This window comes from Pseudonaja textilis, chromosome Z (assembly GCF_049901715.1).
Source record: "Pseudonaja textilis isolate UNSWEBS1 chromosome Z, rPseTex1.2, whole genome shotgun sequence".
Taxonomy (NCBI): domain Eukaryota; kingdom Metazoa; phylum Chordata; class Lepidosauria; order Squamata; family Elapidae; genus Pseudonaja; species Pseudonaja textilis.
The window spans coordinates 11,338,697-11,362,290 of NC_142008.1; the positions used below are offsets into that span (position 1 = coordinate 11,338,697).

The 23,594-nt window shown below is 40.6% G+C and overlaps 1 protein-coding gene across 1 annotated transcript; it reads left to right on the forward strand.

The window, feature by feature from the left end:
* Positions 1-502: 502 nt before the first annotated feature.
* On the forward strand, positions 503-22,895 carry GTPBP4 (GTP binding protein 4). Its single transcript, XM_026710121.2, has 17 exons — positions 503-604; positions 3,305-3,475; positions 5,286-5,389; positions 5,960-6,096; positions 6,954-7,054; positions 7,432-7,524; positions 8,428-8,619; positions 8,725-8,790; positions 9,633-9,722; positions 11,941-12,051; positions 12,905-12,982; positions 13,345-13,396; positions 13,912-14,012; positions 15,379-15,576; positions 21,911-21,976; positions 22,184-22,309; positions 22,683-22,895. Exons 1-17 carry the CDS (start codon positions 557-559, stop codon positions 22,833-22,835), a joined length of 1,887 nt encoding a protein of 628 aa, XP_026565906.1. The 5' UTR covers positions 503-556; the 3' UTR covers positions 22,836-22,895.
* Positions 22,896-23,594: the final 699 nt, after the last annotated feature.

Sequence of the window (23,594 nt, forward strand, 5' to 3'; positions counted from 1 at the left end):
TCTCGCGGTTGCTTTAAATCACCACACGATTAAGCTGTTTGCCGAATTCCTTGGCCCGAATGTCATGGACCGGAAAGAAAAAAACTGCAGTTCTACGTCAAGCCATTTGGTGACGCACAATCCTTTCAGTCGAAAGTTGCTTTCCACTCTGTGGTGAAAACACCCAGTCTAAGATACGTAGACGTACCAAAAAGACAGAATCGCCATCCTATGACAACCACGACTTTCCCGAGACGACGGAAGCCGTAGGTCGCGCATTCCTTTGCGATCATGGAATGCTTGTCCTCCGCCCCCCCCCGCCCCCCCAACACTTAATATTGCCATTTAGCCTACGGCTTAGATTTGGGTCCACACGCATCTTTCCTCAAAGAAAACGTAGAACCTCCCGTTGAATACTCTTCGGTCACGTGACAGGAGGGATAAAGAAGGAGTGGGTGGCACAGAGAACTTCCGGTTTCAGCTCTCGCGAGAATTCCTCTTCCCCTGGAAGTCCCGTTGCCCCGTGCCACTCTCCCTTTCCGAACCAGGCCGGGCACCGGGCGATCGCGCTGCCGCCATGGCGCTCTACAACTTCAGGAAGATTATGGTGGTTCCGTCCGCGAAGGTAAGCCCCGATCTCGGATCCCTGTTGCCTGGAGACACGCGATCGCCCCGGTTCTGCTGTCTGTGGCCCCTGAGGAGCTCCACGTGTCTGTTGTCAAGGAGAGGACGGAGCTCCTGGCAGGGGATCCAATGGCTTCGAAGGCGGCTTTATTAGGCGCGCCGATTGAATCCAGTCCCTTCTTAATCCAGTCGCTTCCAGGAGCCCCAGCCAAGGCATCTGGGCTGGCTCCGAGGGTGGCATCGCAGGCGGGAGCATTTTCTTTTCTTCTTCCTTCCTCCCCTCTCTCCTCCCTTTACTCCTTTCTTCTTCCCTTCCTTTTCTCCTTCCTTTTTTTCTCCTTCTCTCCTTCCTTCCTTTTCTCCTCTCCTTTTCTTTTCTCCTTCCTTCCTTCCCTCCTTCCTTCCTTCTCTCTTTCCTTCCTTGCTTCTTTCCTTTTCCTTCTTTCCAACAGCACAGATGGGAGAGGCAAATGTAGTCCTCAGCTTACAACAGTTCCTTCTGCGTCTGTTCAAACTTACAATGGCATTGAAAGAAAGTGGCTTATGACCATTTTTCACACTTATAACTGTTGCAGTATCCCACATGATCAACATTCAGACAGTTGGCAACTGACTCATATTTATGATGGTTGCAGTGTCCCAGGATCAGGGGATCAACTTTTGCTACCTTCTGATGAGCAAAGTCAATGGGGAAATCAGGTTCACTCAGCAACTGTGTTACTAACTTAGCAACTGCAAAACTCGCTTAATAGATGTTTCGCTTAGCAACATACATTTTGGGCTCAATAGGGATCATAAGTCAAGGATTACCTGCATTTAGAAAAAGGGAGGGAAGAAGGGTAAGGAGAAGGAGTAGTTTTCTGGAGAAGGGCAAGGAAAGCGAGCCAAGCAACAAAAGTTCAATAGCAGAGGCAGGATAGGAAGAGTATTGATGCCTTGAGCTTTAGTATTGGAAAGGACTTGTGTGAGTACCATGGACAGCAAAAAAAAAAAGGGATCAGTGGATCACAGAGGCCAAATGATCAAAATAAAGTTATCCTACTTCAGACACATTATGCAAAGAGCAGTCTGGGGAAGGCCCTAATAAAATTTGGGAAGAAAAAGGGGGACTGATCAGTAGCAAGATGGACTCATGCATTCATGTGATTTGAGTGCACTACTTTATGGACTGTCACTGATCTGTGGCATGCTAGAAACTGGGCCGTGCAAACAAGTGAAGAAACCAGAATCAGAAACCGCATAAACAAACGAAGTTCCATCCACAGGATGCAGGCAGCACTCAAAACTATGCCCCCTCTGGTCTGTGGAAAAACCTCTCTCCATAGAACCAGTCCTTGATGCTCAAAAGGTTGGGGGCCTCTGCACTACTGGAAGACTGGGTCAGGGACATCATGCAGAAAATCTAGGTGGTTGTTATGGGGTTGAAAATGTCTTGATGGCACATAATCAAATAATCTAGAGATATTACTAAGAGCATAAAGTGAAGCAGTAGAAAAGGCATAGGAAGGAGAAAATCAGTTCAGCTGTTGTAGAGCAGGGGTGTCAAACTGGCGGCCCATCGGATGGATGCATCAGCAGTATCATCATGCCTGCTCCAGCTCCAGGAAAGGAAAAAATGTAATGATTCATCACATGGCAATAACATGACGCCGCGAGTTTGATCCCTGTGTTGTAGAGAAAATGGAAATTGCTATAAAAGAAGTAGTAGATTTGAAGGGGAAGAAAAGTCAGAAAGAATACACGTATTCATGTTCTCAACAAAGGATTCCCTTGAGATGTTAAATAATTGCAAGAAAAAAATGTAGAATAAGATTAGTTGCTCCTGAAATGGGAAAAGGAAGGAACTGGTGATAAAGAGAAATAGGATGAAATGATAAGATATTCAAAAAGTACAAATTTGGCAGATCCGTTCCTGAAGACAACTTGGCTGGTAAGGAGTTAATTGAAGCTAGTAGAAGTATGGATTGTATGCATTCTAAAATAATGGAATAAATCTGTAAGGTACAGGAAAGCGATGAGGGTGAATTTTAAAAACGCAATATAATCATTGACACAGTGTCATAATTCTGACCTTTTTATTCCTTCAATCAAGGATAGAAATTATCCAAAGTGTGTGTGTATGTGTGTGCACGCGCATAATTCGCTTTTGCATTGTGATGCTGGAGAAGACTCTTGAGTCCTTTGATCTGCAAAAAGATCAAAGCAGTCCCTCTTAAAGGAAACCAACCCTGATTGTTCTTTAGAAGGACAGATACTGAAGCTGAAGCTCAAATACTTTGGTCACCTAATAAGAAGAAAGGACTCATTGGAAAAGACGGTGATGTTGGGAAAGACTGAAGGCAAAAGGAGAAGATGGCAAAGGATGAGATGGTTAATGTCATTGGCACAATGAACGTGAATTTGGGCAAAATCTGGGAGATAGGAGGGCAGGGAAGGCTGGCATGCTATAGTCCATGGGGTGACAGTGTTAGGTATGAGTAAGTGACTGAACACAGCAACAACAAATATATATGCATCAGATTCATAGTTATTATTTAGAATACCTGTTGCAATGGTTCATAGTTTTCATTTCCTGTCTCAGAGATTAGACAGGATTGGCACATACCTCTTTGGGGCTGTTAATTTTTTTTTTTCTTACCGTTGATGAAATCTGCTGCTGCTTCTTCATTTTCATCAATTGTTATTTCTTCTTTATTTGCAGGACTTCATTGATTTAACATTGTCCAAGACCCAGCGAAAGACTCCTACAGTCATTCATAAGCATTATCAAATCCACAGAATCCGTCATTTCTACATGAGAAAAGTAAAATATACCCAACAAAATTATCACGACAGGCTTACTCAAATAATTATGGATTTCCCAAAGCTTGATGTAAGTGACTTTTCAACTGAAACTTACGTTCATTACATGTTTCTTGGAGAAAGCTTGTATACAGGTAGCCCTTGGCTTATAATAGCTCATTTAGTAACCGTTCAAAGTTACAATGGCACTGAAAAAGGTGACTTGTGACCATTTATCACATAACCATTGCATAATCCCCATGCTCGTGATCAAAATTCAGATACTTAGCAACTGACTCATATTTATGATGGTTGCAGTGTCCTGGGGTTATGTAATCACCTTTTGTTACCTGATAAGCAAAGTCAATACAGAAGCCAGATTCACTGAATGACTGCATTACTAACTTTAACAACTGCAAAAATTCATTTAACAATTGTGGTAAGAAAGGTCATAAAATGGGGCAAAACTCAACAAGTCTCACTTAGCAACATAAATTTTAGGGTCAATTCTGGTCAAAAGTTGAGGACTGTCTGTATTTTGGAAATATGGGGACTGAAGTTGTGCTACAACATTTCTGTACTGCTATCAAATAATTAGGAATTGAATTTAATGAGAATAAATCTTAAACTTTATGATGGGAGGGTAGGTGTAAAAATATAAACAATTTGGTATTTAGTAGTCAATTGATTTTTTTAATGGAAATATTAAAATGCTCTTATGGGTGCTATTAATTTTTCATTGTACTTACAAAGGACAGACAGTGGTTGGATTCTGGTTTCCTCTGAAAATATCACACTTTACTTGTGCTGTTCCTGGTGAAACAAATAATAATGAATTAATTTGTCATTCTTGAAACTTGTATATTATAAATCTGGATTGATTGATCTACTTTTTTAAAAAACAGATTCTGTCCATGTCATATCATAAGTTACTTTTTGAGCTTTCCCTACAGGTATCAAATTTTCCTTGGGTTCATAGAATTAACTTTGAATTCCTTTGAATCCTGGCTATAAATCATCATGACCAGGCCCTTGAGAACAGGTTATTCTAATGGGCTTGGGGTGGGGAATTGTTATAACAAGGGTGCTTATTATACTATGTAGGAATGTTTGTCTATTACTTTGTGACACATTGATTATAATTGTCATACTATCAACTCTGAAGTGAACCTGGCTGGGGTCATTTTGGAGGCTTCAGTATTGCCACAATGCGAAGATGGGATTGGGTGGGGGAAATAGTTTGATGGGGGTTTTGTAGCCAACACAAAATAGTTTCCTGTGGGAACCAAGGACATTCCAACAGGTGGCTGGAGAAGGAGGGGTGAAGTAACCAGGCAACCAGTTGGCACCATGATTGGACAACATGACTGACTGTTTCACTTTTTAATTAGGTGAAAACTGCGGGAACTTTCAAAGTTGGTGTTCACCAGATTGTGCCAATATGATATCTCCAACAAAACTGTTCTTTGAGGAATCTACCAGCCTCAGAGTATTGCTCAGAAACCTGACACATACTTTTATTTCTTTTGCTTTTTTATATATTGTTTTTAATCCTGGAGAAAGTTTTACTTTAAATCTCTACGGATTACAGCAGGGAACCCCAACCCCCAGTATGTGGGCCAGTACTGGGCTCTGGCATCCCAGAAACTGATCCACGCAAATAAGCCCCATCCATGGAATGCAGACAGCACATGAAACCATGCCTCCTCCAGTCTGCAGGAAAATTTATCTCCACGGAACTGGTCCCTGGTGCCCCAAAGATTGCGGGGGACACTGGATTAGAGTGTGTGTTAATACATACTTACACAACCTATTTAAAAGTTAAATGGAATTATGTATATTTATTGATATGTTTTATAAAATATATTACTGATTGATTCTCTATTTTTTGTTGATTTCAGGATATTCATCCCTTTTATGCAGATTTGATGAATGTACTCTATGATAAAGATCATTACAAGCTAGCTTTGGGGCAAATAAATATTGCCAAAAATTTGATTGACAAGTAAGAGAATTTCACTATGTACATACTTATTAGGTATTATATTTATATCCTATCTTGCTTCTAGAAGCTCACTTGATTGACATGGAGAATTCCCTAGCAAGTTTATTTTCATAGCAACAATTGTGTGCAGCCGGGAGGGAGAGAATGGCCTGAAGATACCCAGTAAATTCGGTATTCAATGGGAGATAGGCTTTGACTTCGGCCTCTTGCAGTTCCAACATTACTAAATAATGATTTGCTAAATTACGATTTGCTGACTAAAAAGTAACCCACAATCCTTGTTTACAAGCTAAGCAGTGTTTCTCTACATTAGCAATTTTTGTACATCTTAAAGTGCTAAGGTTGAGAAACACTGAGTTCAAGGGAAAAAAATGAAATTGTAGTCAAACTATGTTATGATTCACTGTGACAGATGAACTGAGTTTTAATATTCTGTTTTAGCTATATCATTCTTTGTTCCTTCTACCCCCGCCCTAATAGTATACTATCAAGTGGAATAAAATCATAACGAAGTTAAAACATTCTCCTAGCTAATAGAATATAGATTTGATCTGTGGTTTTGTGACTCAGTGTTGCCAAAGATTACGTGCGTCTGATGAAATACGGGGATTCCCTTTATCGATGCAAACAGTTGAAACGTGCAGCCTTGGGACGGATGTGTACCATAATCAAAAGACAGAAGCAGAGCCTGGAATATTTAGAACAAGGTATATAAAAAATACAGTTTATTTGTTAAACACATTTATTTGTCTGTCAAAGTCCCACATAAGTGAATCTGGGCAGCTTAAAACATTTAAAAATTCACCAAGATCCCATCCCTTCCTGCCCCCCACATGGAAGCAATAACTGCTTCAGTGGCTCTCCATTTGTGGTCTCTAAGACTCGCTGATGAAAATGTTTTTAGGGCTTTTGGGAAAAGCAGCAGTGAGGGACCCAACCATGTCCTGGAATGATGTTCCATAGAGAAGAAGCCACCACCAAAAAGGCCCTTTTTCATGGTCCCATGAGATGTAGATCCCTAATAAATGGCTAAGGCCCCCTCTGTCCCCCAGTGGAACCAAGAGGAAGGGTGGGGCCTCCCTGTGGAACATCATCCCTGCAGAGATAAGGTCCCACATTGACACTCTTTTTCAAGGCCCTGAAGACATGGTTCTGCCAAAGGGCCTTGATGATATGGACACCATTAGGTGGTTTGTCCGATTGTTGTTGCTGGAGGCTGAGGCGTTATTTGCTTTTTGTGTTGAATTTTATCCTTTCAGCCATCCAGCGGTCCTTCAAATATGAAATAGGACAATGGAATGCATTTGAGTAGGGTCCCCAAACTGGCTATAGCTGGCCAATTCCCATAATTCTGGGAGTTGAAGTCCACAAGTCTTAAAGTTGCCAAGTTTGGAAACCTCTGATCTAACAGGCCAAGCTGCTAAAGCATAATTTAAAACCATAATGGATGACTGAATATTTAATACTGTAATGGCTAAATTCATACAATATGCTGCTACCCCAAAGTCAAACTACAATATTATGTATCTAAACAATACTTTTGTGTCCTTTTTAAAAATTTCAGTGCGCCAGCATTTATCACGATTGCCAACCATTGATCCTAACACACGAACTCTCCTGTTGTGTGGGTACCCCAATGTTGGGAAATCAAGTTTCATAAATAAGGTTTGTGGATATGCCTTCCATCAGAGTCATACTAAATTAGAATGTAATAATAAACACTGAGCAAATGCAAGTAATTTCTTAGAACTGTATTTAAAATTGCAAGCTTAGTTAAATTGAGAGTGGTCCTGTTGAGGTGTCGTTTTCTACACTGTGAGAAAATATGTGTTAGTATTTGTTAATAATAGTTTTACATCTTACCTTTTTGTAAGATACAGTCTTAACAAGATGATAAGAAAATACATCTTTATTTTCCTGTCTTCAGATAAAATGTATTTTTATTTGGTGTCACCCTAACCCATTTATTTTGTGTGTTGCCCAGGATTCCAACTGATTCAGAACAGAAATTGTTTCATAAGTGGCATCCTTTTTTGTTTTAGGTAACAAGAGCTGATGTAGATGTGCAGCCATACGCATTTACCACAAAATCTCTGTTTGTGGGACACATGGATTACAAGTATTTGCGTTGGCAGGTAAAAACTACCTCTTAGTTAAATCAGTTAATTGTTCCTATTTAAGGGTGTGTGTGTAGTGTGTATGTATAAACTTGAAAATTCAGGTGTTGGAATTTTTTTCTCAGGCTTTAAATTATTATTACGGTTTACTTATTAATTTTCATGTATTCCAGGTGGAAATTTGAAAGAGAGTCATAAGTATTTTTGGAGGGAGGGGACCGTTGGAACTTCAAATGGCCATTTAGTGACCAGATGTAAGTTGAGGATTACCTGAATTTGAATAGGCAGTCCTCAACTTACAAAATTGCTGTTGCTAAATGAGACATTTTTAAATTGAATTTTGTCCCATTTTACAACCTCTCTTGCCACAGTCTTTAAGTGAATCTGGTTTCCCCATTGACTTTCCTTGTCGGAAGGTTGCAAAAGGCGATCACGAGACTCCAGGATGCTGCAACCGATGTAAATACATGGCCGGTTGCTAAGCATCCCAAATCTGATCATATAAATGTGGGGATATTGCGAAGGTCGTAAGTGTGAAAAATAGCCATAAGTCACTTTTTTCAGTGCCATTGTAGCTTCGAATAAATTCATTAAATGAATTGTAAGTTGAGAACTACACGTATTGTAAACCAGCATTCCCCAACCTTTTGGGCACCAGAGACCGGTTCCATGGAAAGAGGTATTTCCGTGGACTGGAGCGGGTGTGGTTTCACCTGCTGCCTGCATCTTGTGGATGGGGCTTTGCTTGTTTTGCATGGTCCAATTTCTGGCCTGCTGCAGCCTGGTGCCAGCCCCCAAACCAGGGGTTGAGGACCCCTATTGTAAATCACATTGTTAATGCCCTACTTTCATTCGAGATGGTTTCTGAAATGGGGGCTCTCTATTCTGCTTTGTTTTTAATTTTCGTCTGTTTCATTGCAGGTCATAGATACTCCTGGTATTTTGGATCATCCTTTGGAAGAGAGAAACACCATCGAGATGCAGGCCATAACTGCACTTGCCCATCTCCGGTCTGCGGTGCTCTATGTCATGGATGTATCAGAACAGTGTGGCCATAGCTTGGAAGAACAGCTGGCACTGTTTGAGAATATTAAGCCATTGTTTGCCAACAAGGTGCCTGGGATTTTACCCCTTTATGTTTTAAAGCTTCATGTTTTGTGTTAGAAAATCCAAGATGGCTTATTCAATGTATGGTTTTCTTTCTCTGTCTTATTTTAGCCTCTAATTATTGTAGCCAATAAATGTGATGTGAAAAGGATTTCTGAACTTTCAGAAGAGAATCAGGTGAGTAGTTTTCAGAAGTAATGACTGCACAGAAAAAAGGTTTATGGCTTGGTTGGCTAGATCCTCCTCCTCCTCCTCCATCATTTTTTTTTCTTGCTAGTGGCTTGAGTGCTTCAGTCTCAAATCTTTGAGGTCTACACAAGATCTCAGAGATCTAGTGGATTGCCATGCTCTTAAGGTATCCTTAAGATATATTACATTTTTTAAAAAGCAGATATCATTTCCATTCACAATTACTATTGAAGTCTGGAAGTCAATCACTCAATGTCCACCTTTGTTGCTCTAGCCACTTCATTGCAATTTTTTAAAACTTTTTATCCTCAATTCTGGTAACAACTGATTGATTTTTCTCATTCAGTTTATTTATTTATACCTGGCCTTTATTACTTTACGAATAATTCAAGGTGGTGAACATATCCAAAATGCCTTCCATCTCCTATTTCCCCCTCCCATTCAGCACAGATCATCTTGCAAGCCTGAAATCTACCCACATACTGAAAGATTCATATTTTATAATGTTAGTGGAATATGAAATAACAACAGCCACTCTTAACCTTCCCTAATAATCAGTCTGTTTAGGAATGCCTGTGCCAAAAGTCAGTTTTTTCCTCTTTAACATGGAAATATTTTAAATTCAACTGTCATACCAAAAAGTGTGTTTATATAATAGACATAGACACACAACTTCCTTTATACACGTAAGTATGTGCAGTTTTGAGGTTGCTCTGTATTCCAGTGCAATCTCTACATTGTGTTTCATGTGGATAAATGTATTGTTTGGATACCATAGGGATGGGTGTGTGAATTAATTTTGCCAAATGCTTTCATTTATCACCTTTCAGAAAATATTTGCTGAATTAGAAGCTGATGGACTTCCTGTGATTGAGACAAGCACTATGACAGAAGAAGGTGTTATTCAGGTTAAAACTGAAGTGAGTGGATGTGTGTATACTAAATATCTACATTGGGTTCGATCATCTTCTGCTTATCCAAGGACTGTTTTGCAGCTGGTTTTAAAATATTGCATTGGAAACTGAAAACTATTTTTGTTTGATCATTGCGCTGTCATAAAATCCTCAGGGTAATTAGATGCTGGGTTTTATTTGCTTTCCCTTGTTCCAGTGTTTCGAGCAGATGCTAGTGTCAGTTTTCTCTTCTGCTTGTGGTTGTTTTGGCACTATATTGTTTTTTTAATTACCTTTATGATGTGGTTGAACTTTCCCATATCATTGTATATAATCAAAAAAGAAAACTTTTTTTGAAAAATTAGATATCCTCTATTTGTCAATTCCTGAAACTTGCTAGCAGAAATTCATCATCAGTCTCCAGTATGGGAAATTTTTTTCTTCATCTGGTCATTAGAAAGTACACGCAGTCCTTGACTTATGACCACAATGGAGCCCAACATTTCTGTTGCTGAGTGAGACAAGTGAGTTTTGCTCCATTGTACGACTTTTTTTTGCTGCAGTTGTTAAGTGAATTATTGCAGTTGCTAAGTTAGTAACACGATTGTTAAGTTAATCTGGCTTCCCCATTGACTTTGGCTGTCAGAAGGTTGTGAAAGGCGATCCCAGAACATTGCAATGGTCATAAATAAATATGAGTCAGTTGCCAAGTATCTGAATTTTGATCACATGATCATGGGGATGCTGCAATAGTCGTAAGTGTGAAAAATGGTCATAAGTCAGTTTTTTCAGTGCTGTTGTAACTTTGAACAGTCACTAAATGAACTGTTGGAAGTTGAGGACTACCCGTAGTTTTAACTTGTGGTTTGGCTGTTGGAAGGGGGACATTTGATTTCACCCTTTTTCCAAGCTCTTGCCTTACCGTTATTTTTTTTTTCTGGTCAGGTTCTAAATTCCTGAAGTTGAGAAATTCTTCTCCCCAAACTGAGATTGGTCTTGTCATAGAATCATGTGATACTGCAAGGAGACATTTATCCCAAATGTACTTTTTCAAGAGGCAACTGGACTTCCTTGTTTTTCTTTGAAGACAGTTTGCTTCTCATCCAAGAAGCTTCTGAGAAGCTGAAGAAGCTTCTTGGATGAGAAGCGAAACGTCTTCAAAGAAATGTCAGAATATCCAGTTGCCTCTTGAAAAAAGCACCTTTGGGACAACCATGACCTGGATGGCTGAGAATCTCCATAGACAAGGAGCCATTTAGTTCCTCAAGTTCAATACCTTGTCCAATAGTCTGACGTAATTCTAACATGCAGGTGCCTTCCTATAACAAGTAGCCCTCAACTTACAACTGTAATTGAGCCGGCCAATTAGTAGGTTTTAACAGTTGAAAAGTGGCTCATCATGTAACTTTTCAGGCTTTTTTGCAAGAGTTAATTCACCAGATGCTGCAGGTGTTTAGCAAACCCATTCGTCCTTATAGGGTGTCCTTTTCAAAAGGTGAAAGTCAAACCAGCTTTTAGGGGAAATATATATATATATCATAAATTGCAGTCATATGACTGTGGAATGCTTCAAACAACCACAAATGTGGTCTGGTTGACAAGTGTCCAAAATGAGGTCCTGTGACTACAGGGAGGGCTAAAACATGGGACTGGAGACTAAAACATACAGAGAACGGTTGCTGGAACTGGGTATGTCTAGTTTGATGCAAAGACGGACTAGGGGAGACATGATAGCAGTGTCCCAATATCTCAGGGGCTGCCACAAAGAAGAAGGAATCAAACTGTTCTCCAAAGCACCTGAGGGTAGGACAAGAAGCAAAGAGTGGAAACTAATCAAGGAGAGAAGCAATTTAGAACTAAGGAGAAATTTCCTGACAATTAGAACAATTAATCAGTGGAACAACTTGCGTCCAGAAGTTGTGAATAGTCAAACCCTAGAAATTTTTAAGAAGAGGTTGGACAATCATTTGTCTGAAGTGGTGTAAGGTTTTCTGCCTAGGCAGGGGGTTGGACTAGAAGACCTCCAAGGTCTCTTCAAACTCTTATTCTATTCTACTCATTCCTCACTGTTGGACTAGCTATTTGTCTCTTTAGAACTGGGTTGGGAGAGGGTTTCTACTGTTAATTCTGAATGATCGCTTATGCCCCTGGTTATAACTTGAGGATTGTCTGGATGTCTGGGACAGTGTTAATGCTTTGCCTAGGTTCAATATTTCTTGAATTAATATTTTGCCATTATTTTCAGGCTTGTGACAGATTGTTGGCCCATCGCGTTAGCACCAAAATGAAAGGAAACAAAGTGAATGATGTACTGAACAGGCTACATTTAGCTCTTCCAACAAAAAGGGACAACAAGGTGCGTGTGTGTGGGGGGGGTTGTATCTCATTGCCTCTGTTGCAAACATATGGATCCACTAGCTTTTTCAAGTTTGTGTCCTCCCGATATATTCAGACCACATCTGGACCACATCACGTCTTTAAACTTTCTTGCTCTGTGGTCACCGTGTGTGTGTGTGTGTGTGTGTGTGTGTGTAGAGAATGCCCACCTCTTGGGCAAATGGAGTTTCTTGTGCTCTCCTGCTACTTGTGAGGTGAGGTTCCCAATGGGCCTTGGGGCTGGGAATCCATGAACCTGCTATATATCGTGTTTCCCCGAAAATAAGACCCTATCTTATATTTTTTTGCCACCAAAAAAGGCACCAGGTCTTATTTTGGGGGGATGCCATTCACTGACTAATCTCACTTGTGTGCGTCGCCCCTAGCCTCCTTTTCGCTGTCAGAAGCCTTCAGGAACTTCTGTGGCTGGCAAGGCTTTCCTGAAGGCCTTTGCAGCCAATAACAGAACTCCGGATCGATCTGGGGCTCTGTTATCAGCCACAGAGGCCTTCAGGAAAGCCTTTCTGATGGCTGCAGAAAAAATGGGCTGGCAAGGCAGGTGTTGGAGTGTGCGAGGCTTGGCTACAACTGTCCGAAAGTAAGTAATAGGGCAGCTCCATTCCACCACTCCCACCCTAGCTTAACTTTTACTCATGCACTCTAGAGTTGGTGAGGTCTTAATTAGGGCTTATTTTGAGAGTAGGACTTATATTGGGCGCATGTGTAAAAATCAAGCTAGGACTTACTTCCAGGATAGGTCATATTTTCGGGGAAGCAGGCTATATAAAAAGGAATTTCTTCAGTTCACTTTGGGTTTCATTCCTGCCTTTTAGGAAAGGCCCCCTTTTATTCCGGAAGGAGCCTTGATGCGCAAGAAGCACATGGAAGTTGATGGCCCAAAAAAGAAATTGGTAAATATTTTACAAAATATTTCCACATTTTAGGGGTATAAAAAAATAATTTATTTTATGTTGCACCTCTATTATTTTTATAAATAACTCAAGACAGTGAAATATCTAATATCTCTTTCATCCTTCTGTTTCTCCCACAACAGCAGCTGTGTGAGATAAGTTGGGTTGAAAGAGAGAGAATGGCTGGCTCAAAGTCATCCAGCCTTAGGCTTCCATGCCTAAGGCAGGACTAGAACTCACAATCTCCCAGTTACTAGCCTGATGCCATAACCACTAAACGAATCTACCTCTTTGTGCAACCTTTTTTGTGGTGTTGTGAAATTTATAAGAAACTCTTAACTAATGATATATCTTTGCTGCAGGAGAAAGACTTGGAAATGGAACTGGGGGATGACTATATATTGGATCTTAAGAGTAAGTCTCAAGCTGTCTTTTTGTTTAGAAATGCAATTAGATTCAGCTGCACTCTTACGTAGCAAGTTGCTCTATCAGATTATTCTCTTTTTTTGTAAACAGCTAAAGCAGAAACAAATTAGAAAATCACCCAGGTTATGATGAGCCTCATAATTTCTAGGCCTATATTTTTTTCCTGGTATTGGTAAGATCCATTCCCTTATTCATATTCTCTTAGGAATGGGTACCAGGTTATAAGTAGGAATTTCTCCTGATTAGTGGAGAACGTAGACCATATATATATATGGATATAGTTCAAATCTATACTTTTATCTAATTTTGATATACTTCAGGATTTAAGGAATGTTGTCGGTTGAAACAAACAAGTTTAAGAGCTCCATTAGGTATAACTTACTACCAGCATGCAATTTATTATTCTAGGGTGGCTTTTTCTTATTAATAAAGCTATGAACTGAATAAAATTGCAGTTTTAGAATTGCACAAATAAAACTCCTTCATCTCCTCACCTGCTTTAGAATATTGGGATCTGATGAATCCATCTGAAAAATACGATGTAATACCTGAGATTTGGGAAGGTCATAACATAGCTGATTATATTGACCCAGACATCATGATGGTAAGTATTAAACTACTGTTGGTATACTAAATGGGAAAATGTTCTCATATTAACTATATACTTTATATGCACAATTTTCTTATTTTTCTTTAACTTGTACAAATATTTTCAAATACAAAATTTTGTCTTTCCAGTTCTGCTTTATGCCCAAAATGCATTGCATAATCACTTTGGGACAGTTATGAGCTCAAACTAGTATAGGTAGTCCACCTGCAACAGTTCATTTAGTGACTGTTCAAAGTTACGACGGCACTGGAAAATGTGATTTATGACCATTTCTCCCACTTACTACCATTGCAACATCTCCATGGTCATGTAATCAAAATTCAGAGGCTTGGCAACTGACTCCCTATTTATGACAGTTACAGTGTCTCTGAGTCATGTGATCCCCTTTTGTCATCTTCTGACAAACAAAGTCAGTGGGGAAGCCAGCTTCACTTATCAACCATGTTACTAATTTAACAACTGCAGTAATTCACTTAACAATCGTGGCAAGAAATGTCATAAAATGGGGCAATGTGCATTTAATACATTTTTTTTGCTTATCATCATAAATTTTGGGCCCAATTGTGGTTGTATGTTGAAACAGTTATACCATTTAATCTAGGCCAAAGTTATATTTTAAGTTTTTATTGCTATATAGACCAGGGGTCGCCAACCTTTTGGACCTCAGGGACCACCAAACTCATAATTTTAAATCCCATGGACCACTAATATGAATTTTGACTGATGGTGGCTTGCTGACGTTAGTGGGAAAGTCAGTCCCATATTCCAGAACTGCAGTAGTCACAGGACTGGCCCTTTGGTCATCGCGGAGTAGTTCTTCCAGTCCACGGCAGGCTGGTGCACCCGGGTAGAGGAGCAGCTGCTACGGGATGACCAAAGGGCCAGTCCTGTGACTACTGCAGCTCTGGAATATGGGACCGACTTTCCCACCAACGTCAGCAAGCCACCCTGGGGCGGATTTCCCTCCTCCACCGTTAGTCTTACCTTCCAGTTCCAGTATGTTTGGCTCTACTCAAGGTAAGATTTGCGCTCGGCCGAAGGGTGAGGGCCAGCGGGTAGGCAGGCCATGTGGGCGGTGCAGCCTTGTATTTCCGGGCAGCCTGGATTAATTGCTTTGTGGGGTGTTTTGTGGGGGACATTTCTCTGCAGACCACCAAAATTTTCCCGCAGACCATCAGTGGTCCCCTTTCCACTGGTTGGCGACCACTGATATAGACAGTCTTTCTGTGTGAAATAAAACCCCGTTGGCTTTCTAACTTGGCACAGGAAGAGAGAATTTGCGTGAATTGTCTGAAGGGTGTATAAGAAAATACATTGATAGAAATCAATTTCTAACCTATTGAGTGTGGCGTTTTTCTAGAAATTGGAACAACTGGAGAAAGAAGAAGAGCTAAAGGAAATAGCTGGAGAATATGATAGTGATTCAGAAAGCGAAGATGAGGAAATGATGGGAATTAGGCAGTTGGCACAACAAATTCGTGAGAAGAAGAAAATGAAGATCCTGGAATCAAAGGAGAAGAACGTACATGGGCCCAGAATGCCTAGAACAGCTAAAAAGGCAAGTATAAAAAAATATTCGGGTGAGAATTTGGTGGGATGTGAGCACATGTGTCATGGGCAGAAGGAAGTTGGACTGGGAAAGAAATAAGGTACTCCAGTAGATACAGGTAGACCTCGACTTGCAACTGTTCATTTAGTGGCCATTCAGAGTTACAACAGCATTGAAAATAGTGACTTATGACCATTCTTCACATTTATGACCTTTGCAGTATCCCAACGGTGACTGGATTTACATTCAGATGCTTGACAACTGGCTCACATTTATGACGGTTGCAATGTTCAGGAGCCATTTTGCGACCTTCTGATAAGCAAAATCGATGGAAAACCCAGATTCATTGAACAATCAATTACTAATTTAACAACTGCAGTGATTCACTTAACAAATGTGGCAAGAAAAGTTGTAAAATGGGACAAATTTCACTTAACAAATTTTTCACTTAACATAAATTTTGGTCTCAGTTGTGGTCGTAAGTTGAGGATTATCTGTACCTTAAAAGTGGTCAGGTAGTCCTCAAGTTACCACCCATTTTACTGATTTTACAACCTTTTATGTGCAGTGGTCATTAACTGAGTAACACTTAAGCGAACTCACTGTTCGCTATGGTGAGGTTTTACAAAAAAATGGACATAAGTGCTAGTTTGGAGGGGGGGGAAGGTCATAAAATAGTTACATGATCATGGAACACTGCAAACAGTTTGAAACCTGACCATGTTGCTGAGTTTGGTCACGTGACTGAAAATTGAATTTAGGTCATAAATCTCTTTTGCCAAATGTAAGTCAAGCACTACGCTAGAATGGAAGAAAGACTGGAAGACTTTTCAATGGCATTTTCAGCTGTGGTTTGTTTTAAAAAGTACAGATTTACTTGGTTTGCCTGTGCAGAGAGCAAGGCAAAAAAAAAATAGAAGGAACCTCATGCTGAAGGAAATCAATACGGGTAGTGCTTGACTTAAAACAATTTGTCTAGTGGTTGCAGTTACAACAGCACTGAAAAGGGAGCGATTTTGACATGACGGTTGCAGCATCCACATAGTCATGTGATCAAAATTCAGGTGCTTCGTAACGGGCAAATATTTATGATCGTTGTACTGTCTTGAGGGGTCAAGGATCACCATTGGCAACCTTTCCAGCCAGCTTCTGACAAGCAAAGTCAACCGGGGAAGCTAGGTTTGCTTAATGACTGCATGATTCACTTAACAACAGAGGTAATTCACTTAACACTATGTTAAAGAGGGTCGTATAGTGGGGGCACTACTCACTTAACATCTGCCTTGCCTAACAGTGGAAATTTTGGGCTCGATTATGTTAGTAAGTTGAGGACTTTTGGTATGGTTATAATAAATCTGCCTTTCCCAATGTATCATTGTATTGCTTTCATTGTTCACTTGCTTTCATTTTGGTGTTTGGGTTTTTAAAGGAGGTGTGTACAACATTAAAATTAGACTAAAGCAGAGGTCACCAATTGAAGGTCCGTAGACCACTGGTGGTCTGCAGTGCACCTTAGTGGAGGTGGTGCTCTGGGATGACCAATGGGCCAGTCCTGTGATTAGAGTTCTGGAATATGGAACCGGCCAGGCACCTCATGGTGGGGTTGGAAATCTCCGCCACAGAGGAAGTACCTGTAACTTGCAACTTTGCAGGTGGTGCAATGTGCAAGGAGTAGCGCAGCCCTCACCGGCTGGAACAAAATAATAGTGCTGTTGCGGAAAAGAGGTTGGTGGTGGTGCTGGTGCAGGCAGGTCAAAGCAACTGGTGTTGGCAACCCGGGGTTCTTTCATGCCCCTGCTGTTGCTTTCTGTTGGTTGAACTCACCGCTGGCTCTGCCCCTCACCATCCCCACCCAGTCACTTTACCTGGCCTGAGAATGGAAAGGTGGGGTTGGAGATTCACTCCATATTCCAGAGCAGGAGCGAAGTTTCATCTCTTGCAGGGTCTCGTGGGCATTTCTTTTGGCTGATGTTGGTGCTGCGCGACTGGGAGACGTGCAACTTCCTCTCTGCCCCAAGACACTGGCTGGCCCGGCTAGGAGAGAGATGAGAGAGAGAGAGAGAGAGAGGGAAGACAGAGGGAGATGAGAGATCCCGCTGTTTTGTTTTCTGTGGGAAACTGGTCCAAATGGCTCTGAGTGTTTAAGGTTACAGAAACAAGTGGCCAAGCTAAGTACCTGAAGGACCCCATCCTGTCACTGGGATTCCAGGCACTTCAGCGAACTGCGCACTGGTTTCATATTAGTGGTCCACAGGATTTAAAACTATGAATTTAGTGATCCCTGAGGTCCAAAAGGTTGGTGACTCCTGGACAAAAGGGTTGGCAAAAGGTTTAGGATCCTCTGGGATAGAGTAATGTATGAATCAGATTGGGTCATTATATTTATTGATTACCATCCCCATTTAAAACATTTAGAAATCCATGAGACACAGAATCAATCTCCTAACAATTAATAAGTACCTCAAACGAGACATTCAAGGCCCTGCTATTCTATCCCATGGTAATAATAATTGATTAAACTTTTCTATTGCCTGACTCAAATCACTTCAGGCAGATCACAACAATCAAATCAATGACAATAAAATCAATATAAGATAGCAAGGGAACCAAGTGAAGGGGTCTCGCTCTACCTTGTCTCTGGCCTGGGTGAGGAGCCAGGTTTTCAGCATTCTTCTGAACTATGGCAGGGAGGAGATTCAGATCTTATTCTGGAGGGTAGCCCCAAGAGACGTCACTGTTGAATCCAGTGACTTTGACATGTTTCAGAGTTGACACGTCCATGCTTATGCCGTTCTTTACAGCTGTTCTTGAAAGCATTAGCTTTGAATAGCACTATAGCAATAGCACTTAGGCTTATCTACCACTTTACAGCCAGTGGTGGTATTCGCCCGGTTCTGGAGACCAGTAGCAGCAATGAGCAGTGGAGACAGGTTCTCTTCATTGTTCTGTGTTTGGCCCACCTGCCCGCCTGGGCTCCCATACTCACTTTTGTGGCCAGAATTCAAAGTGCAGATGTTTTGCGTAGTACAGAATAGCGCCACATGGCAGCTGCTGCAGCAACCGGCATCATGCTGGCTTGCAGGAGGAGAGTTAGAATGATTTTGTATGCCCTTCAGAGCCTCTGAAAACCGTGTGAATGCACACATTCCCCTCTGGCAGGATTTTCAGAGGCTCCAGAGGCTGCGCAAGAGCACAGACCACACAAGAACGCGTCCCAGTCTAATATGACCTCTCCAGCATCCCAAAATCATGAAAGAATAATTTCAATGAGCCTTGGTGGTTAGAGTGCAGTACTGCAGGCTACTTCTGCTGACTGCCGGCTGCCTGCAATCTGGCAGATCAAATCTCCCCAGGCCAAAGGGACTCAACCTTCCATCCTTCTGAGGTGGGTAACATGAGGACCCAGATTGCTGGGGCAATAGGCAGATTCTGTAAACCACTTAGAGAGGGCTGTAAACAGTGGTGGTATTCAAATAAAGTTGGCACCGGCTTGGTGGGCATGGCTTTGTGTGCATGTGCGCACCAAATGGGCACTTTGCACAGGCGCAGAGGCATTCTCCAAAGCTGCTTGAAGGATAGAGGTTTCTTTTGACCCAGAGCAGCCTTCAGTAGGCTGCAGGAACATGTCAGCAGAATGAAAACACTCCCTGAAGGCAAGTAATCTTCAGCAGATTCTGGAGAGCCTTCGACAGTAGTGAAAAAATGACTTATGACCTCTTTTCACACTTGCAGCCATTACAACCTTCCCATAGTCAACTGGCATATAGAGATAGTAGTCTCCAACTCACGACCACAATTGAGCCCAAGATTTCTGTTGCTATGCGAGATAGCTGTTAAATGAGCTTGTCCCATTTTATGACCTATCTTTTCCCCAGTTGTTGGGTGAATCTGGCTTCCCCATTTGACTTTGCTGGTCTGAAGATTGCAAAAAGGTGATCATGACCCGAGGACACTGCAGGGGTCGTAAAGATGAACCAGTTGCCAAGCGGCTGAATTTTGATCACATGACCACAGGGATACCACAAACGGTCGTTAAGTGTGGAAAAAGATCATAAGTCACTTTTTAAAATGACTTCAGTTGTAACTTTGAATGGTCCCTAAATGAACTATTGAAAGTTGAGGGCTATCTGTATTTATGACAGTTGCACTGTCCTGTAGATCATGTAATCATCATTTTTGACTTTTCCCAGCCAGCTTCCAGCCAGCAAAGTCAACGTGGTAAGCCAGATTTGCTTAATGACTGATTCAATTAATTGCAGTGATTCACTTTACTGTGGCAAGGAAGGCCATAGTGTAGTGATTCACATAAAATTTACATAGCTACTGTCTTGCCTAGCAACAGGAATTTTTTGTACTCAGTTGTGGTTGTAAGTTGAGTCCATATAATTCCAGTGCATTTAAGTGACCACAATCTTCTGTCTAAGCAGTTAGATAGGGAGTGTTTTAAATACATCATTACTTCATCCAGTTTCCCCTAAAGATTAAGCTGAGTAGAGATTTCAATAGGAAGACCACAATATCTGGAGGCCTATAAATTAGGAAAGGTGAACATAAACCACAATTCTTCTCCATCTCAAACACAGTTACCCAAATTCTTCTGCATTTCAAACATAGTTATATCCTATTTTTTGAGTTCTTTGCAAAGTTAAGAATCTTGTTAATTAAAAATACAGCAAATGTAGAACAACCTCCTACGTTTGCTGTCTTTTTTATTAATAAAATCCTCAATTTTGCAAAGAATTGAATATGTTACAAACCATGTTTATTCATTCATTTTTATCTTTATTTTTACAAATAACTAAAGGCAGCAGACAAATCCAACCTACCTTCTTCCTCCTATTTTCCTCACTATAACCTGTGAGTTGGGCTGAGAAGAATGACTGGCCCAAAGTCAGCTAGTTGGCTTTCCTGGCTAAATCAGGGTTCTTAAACTCATGGAAGAACTGAAGAAGCTTCTTGGATGAGAAGTAAAACATTTTTAAGAAAAAAAAAAACCCAAGAAAGCCCAGTTGCCTTCAGGAAAAGTATCTTTGTGACTAGAAGCCATGAGTTCAAACCCTACTTTAGCTAGGAAAGGCAGCTGGGTGACCTTGGGCCAGTCACTTCCTGTCAGCTTACCTCACCTCAAAGGGGTTGTTGTTGTGAGAAAAATAGGAGGAAAGTGTGTTCCATCTTTCTGGGATACAAGTGAATGAATAAATAGAACACCCTCCTACATATGCTGTCTTTTTTTAAGTAGCAGAATTATTAATTTTGCCAAGAATTCAAATGTAGACGATATAACCATGTTTGAAGTGAAGAAGAATTGTGGTTTACATTTATTTCCCTAATTTGCAGGCTTGCACATATGGTAATCTTCTTTATGAAATCTCTAACCAGTTTAACCTTTAGGAAAAACTATGTTTTCTTGGTTTTCGTCCTGGAAATGTGCACAAAAAGAACTGAAAAGTACACAAAAAGCACTGAAGAACTTTCAGTATAGAAGAAGTATAGAAGAGGTGGAACGGGCCTTGGAGGTCTTCTAGTCTAACCCCTTGCTCAGGCAGGAAACCCTAAACCATTTCAGACAAAATGTTGTCCAAAAGGTTTTCAAGGAAACAAGTTGCCTTTATCCAGTTGCCTTTTGAAAAAGCCACCTTTGAGAGAAACATGACTTGGATGACTGAGAATCTAGTCATGGTGGTCTCTTGCTTTCTAGCCTGGTGCCTTAACCACTATACCAAACTTAGTCTCAGCTTGCAAAATTTGTTGTGGTGGGATGCATTGTGTGATTTCTATGCTACAGTTCAAAGAATAGTCATTTGGCCACCTTTGCCTGCTGCCTGTATACCCACTTTTAATTGGTAAAATTTCAAATCCACTGAGGCAGCCTTTTCCAGATGTAGAATAGCAAGAGCATTGGAGCTGTTGATTTCTCATCTCAAACAGCTGTGCTGCTTTGAGTTCGGCTCCTTTGTTTTTGGGAAGTTTAGGGCTGTTCCCTAGATTCCTTATCTAGAAGATTCTAATTGTAGGAACCATTGAGCATGATCAGAATGCCTGAAAATTAGCATCCTTCCCCTTTAAGACCTTACCTTAGCCAGCCCACCTGCCCAATCATGAGCAGCTATAAAAGCAGAGCAGCCAAGAGGTTGCTTGCGGTGGAGCTGGTTCATGGAGTGAAGGTATTTTTATGTATGTGGGTGGGATAGTGGTTTGTTAATCTTGGGCTACTAGACAGAAATGCTGTCCTTTCGGCTGGAGGGCTTTCAACTTGTAGTCTAGTAGTAGACCTGAGAAAGTTCATGAGAAGAAACTGAGGAACTACTAATCTCTGATATTTTTTTTTTACTTCTGGCTTTAGATTCAACAAAAAACCGTTGAACAAGAGATGACAAACCTGGGAGTAGCTCTACCAGGCAACATTGAGGTAAAAAAAATTTTTTTTGCTTATTCCCCCCTTCTGTATCATTGCTACACCTGTAATTAAACAATGTTTATGAAGAGTTTACTTTTTGTGGGTTCTTGGCTGATACAAGAATCTGTTAATGGAAACTAGGTTCCAGCAGAGCATCTGATTAACTTAAGGTTTCCAATTTGGTTATCTGTAAATATTCAAGCACATTATTTAATCCAGGGAAGAAGGTCACGCAGTGTTACCCGTAAACGTAAGCGAGAAGATTCTGAAGAAGCTGCCTCAATGCCAGTAACTCACAACGGCTCTCGTCCCCCTCGTGATGTCTCTGGTCTTCGTGATGCTAAGGTATATCTCAGTATTATTAAAATTATCAGTTTATTCAGATTATCCAAGTGCATATTTTGTGCTATCGTAATTAGCAATTAGAATTTGTTACTATATGACAATTTATGCAGTCAGTTTTCTAACATTTTAATGGATATTTATAATTGAAATATCCAATTTCTATTTTGAGGTCATTGGTTCCCCCCCCACCCTCTAGATATAAAAATATATATTCACTATCAGCCAGGCTATCTATAATGTGCATTTTCAGCTTTGAATAGTTTTTTTTTTCCCCTTGGAAACTGAAGTTCAACACAGAGCAATATGTGGCCATGTAATATTTAAATTCATGTGTTGTATGTGCACCTTTTCACTTGCATTTTATTTTTTATAGATGGTGAAAAAAGCAAAAATTATGATGAAAAATGCTCAGAAGGTAATGAATCAGATGGGCAAGAAAGGCGAGGCGGATAGAGTTGTCTTTGATATGAAGCCTAAACACCTGTTATCTGGGAAGAGAAAAGCTGGTTCCAACAACCGAAGATAGAGCAAGAAAAATAAAATGATTCCTGTGTTGACATAAATAAATACATTGCAAGCACTGAAATTTGCCTTTTTGTTTTTCTTCAAAATAGTTCTCTTAACTGTTAACAGGTCTGGTTTTCAAAACTGCTATCTTGGGTTATTCAATCATGAGACTGAGGAAAATGGTTTCCTTAAACTGCAACTATAGAGCAATAATTCTGGTTCAGGGGTATACTTTGGCAAAGAGCCTATTCAAACCATGTCAGACCTTCAGTGGGTTATGGCCTAACTGGGATAAACATTACAACTTAAGCAAAGTGCACAGAACAGCTGCTTGGGATAATTTATTTTGAAATGTTCGTTTGCTATGGAAGGAGAATACATTTTAAACTGGGTTGTGAAATAAAATACAGCTGTTCTAAAGTAGAAACGTTTGAAAGGGTGTTAAGAGCCCCAAATAAAGGGACTGGCCATGATATATGGTATGTGTATATTCGCAGCAGCATGACAAAGACATTGCGAAGCGTGGTGGTAGGAATAGGCTGTTATTGGATAGCCTAGATAGGAGTTTGTTCCTGAGGCTAGTGAAAAAGACACAGCTGAAACAGTTGAGGGTGGGAGGAAGAGAATGGAAGCAGCTGGGAAGATCAGGGCTGCTGCATTTTAACCATTAAATTTTCAAGGCAGGGGAAAAGGAAAATTTTTACTATGCATATCCCTTCTAGTAATAAGTGATCGAAAAAGCTTGTAAGAATCAATTCCATACAACTGGAAATTTCAA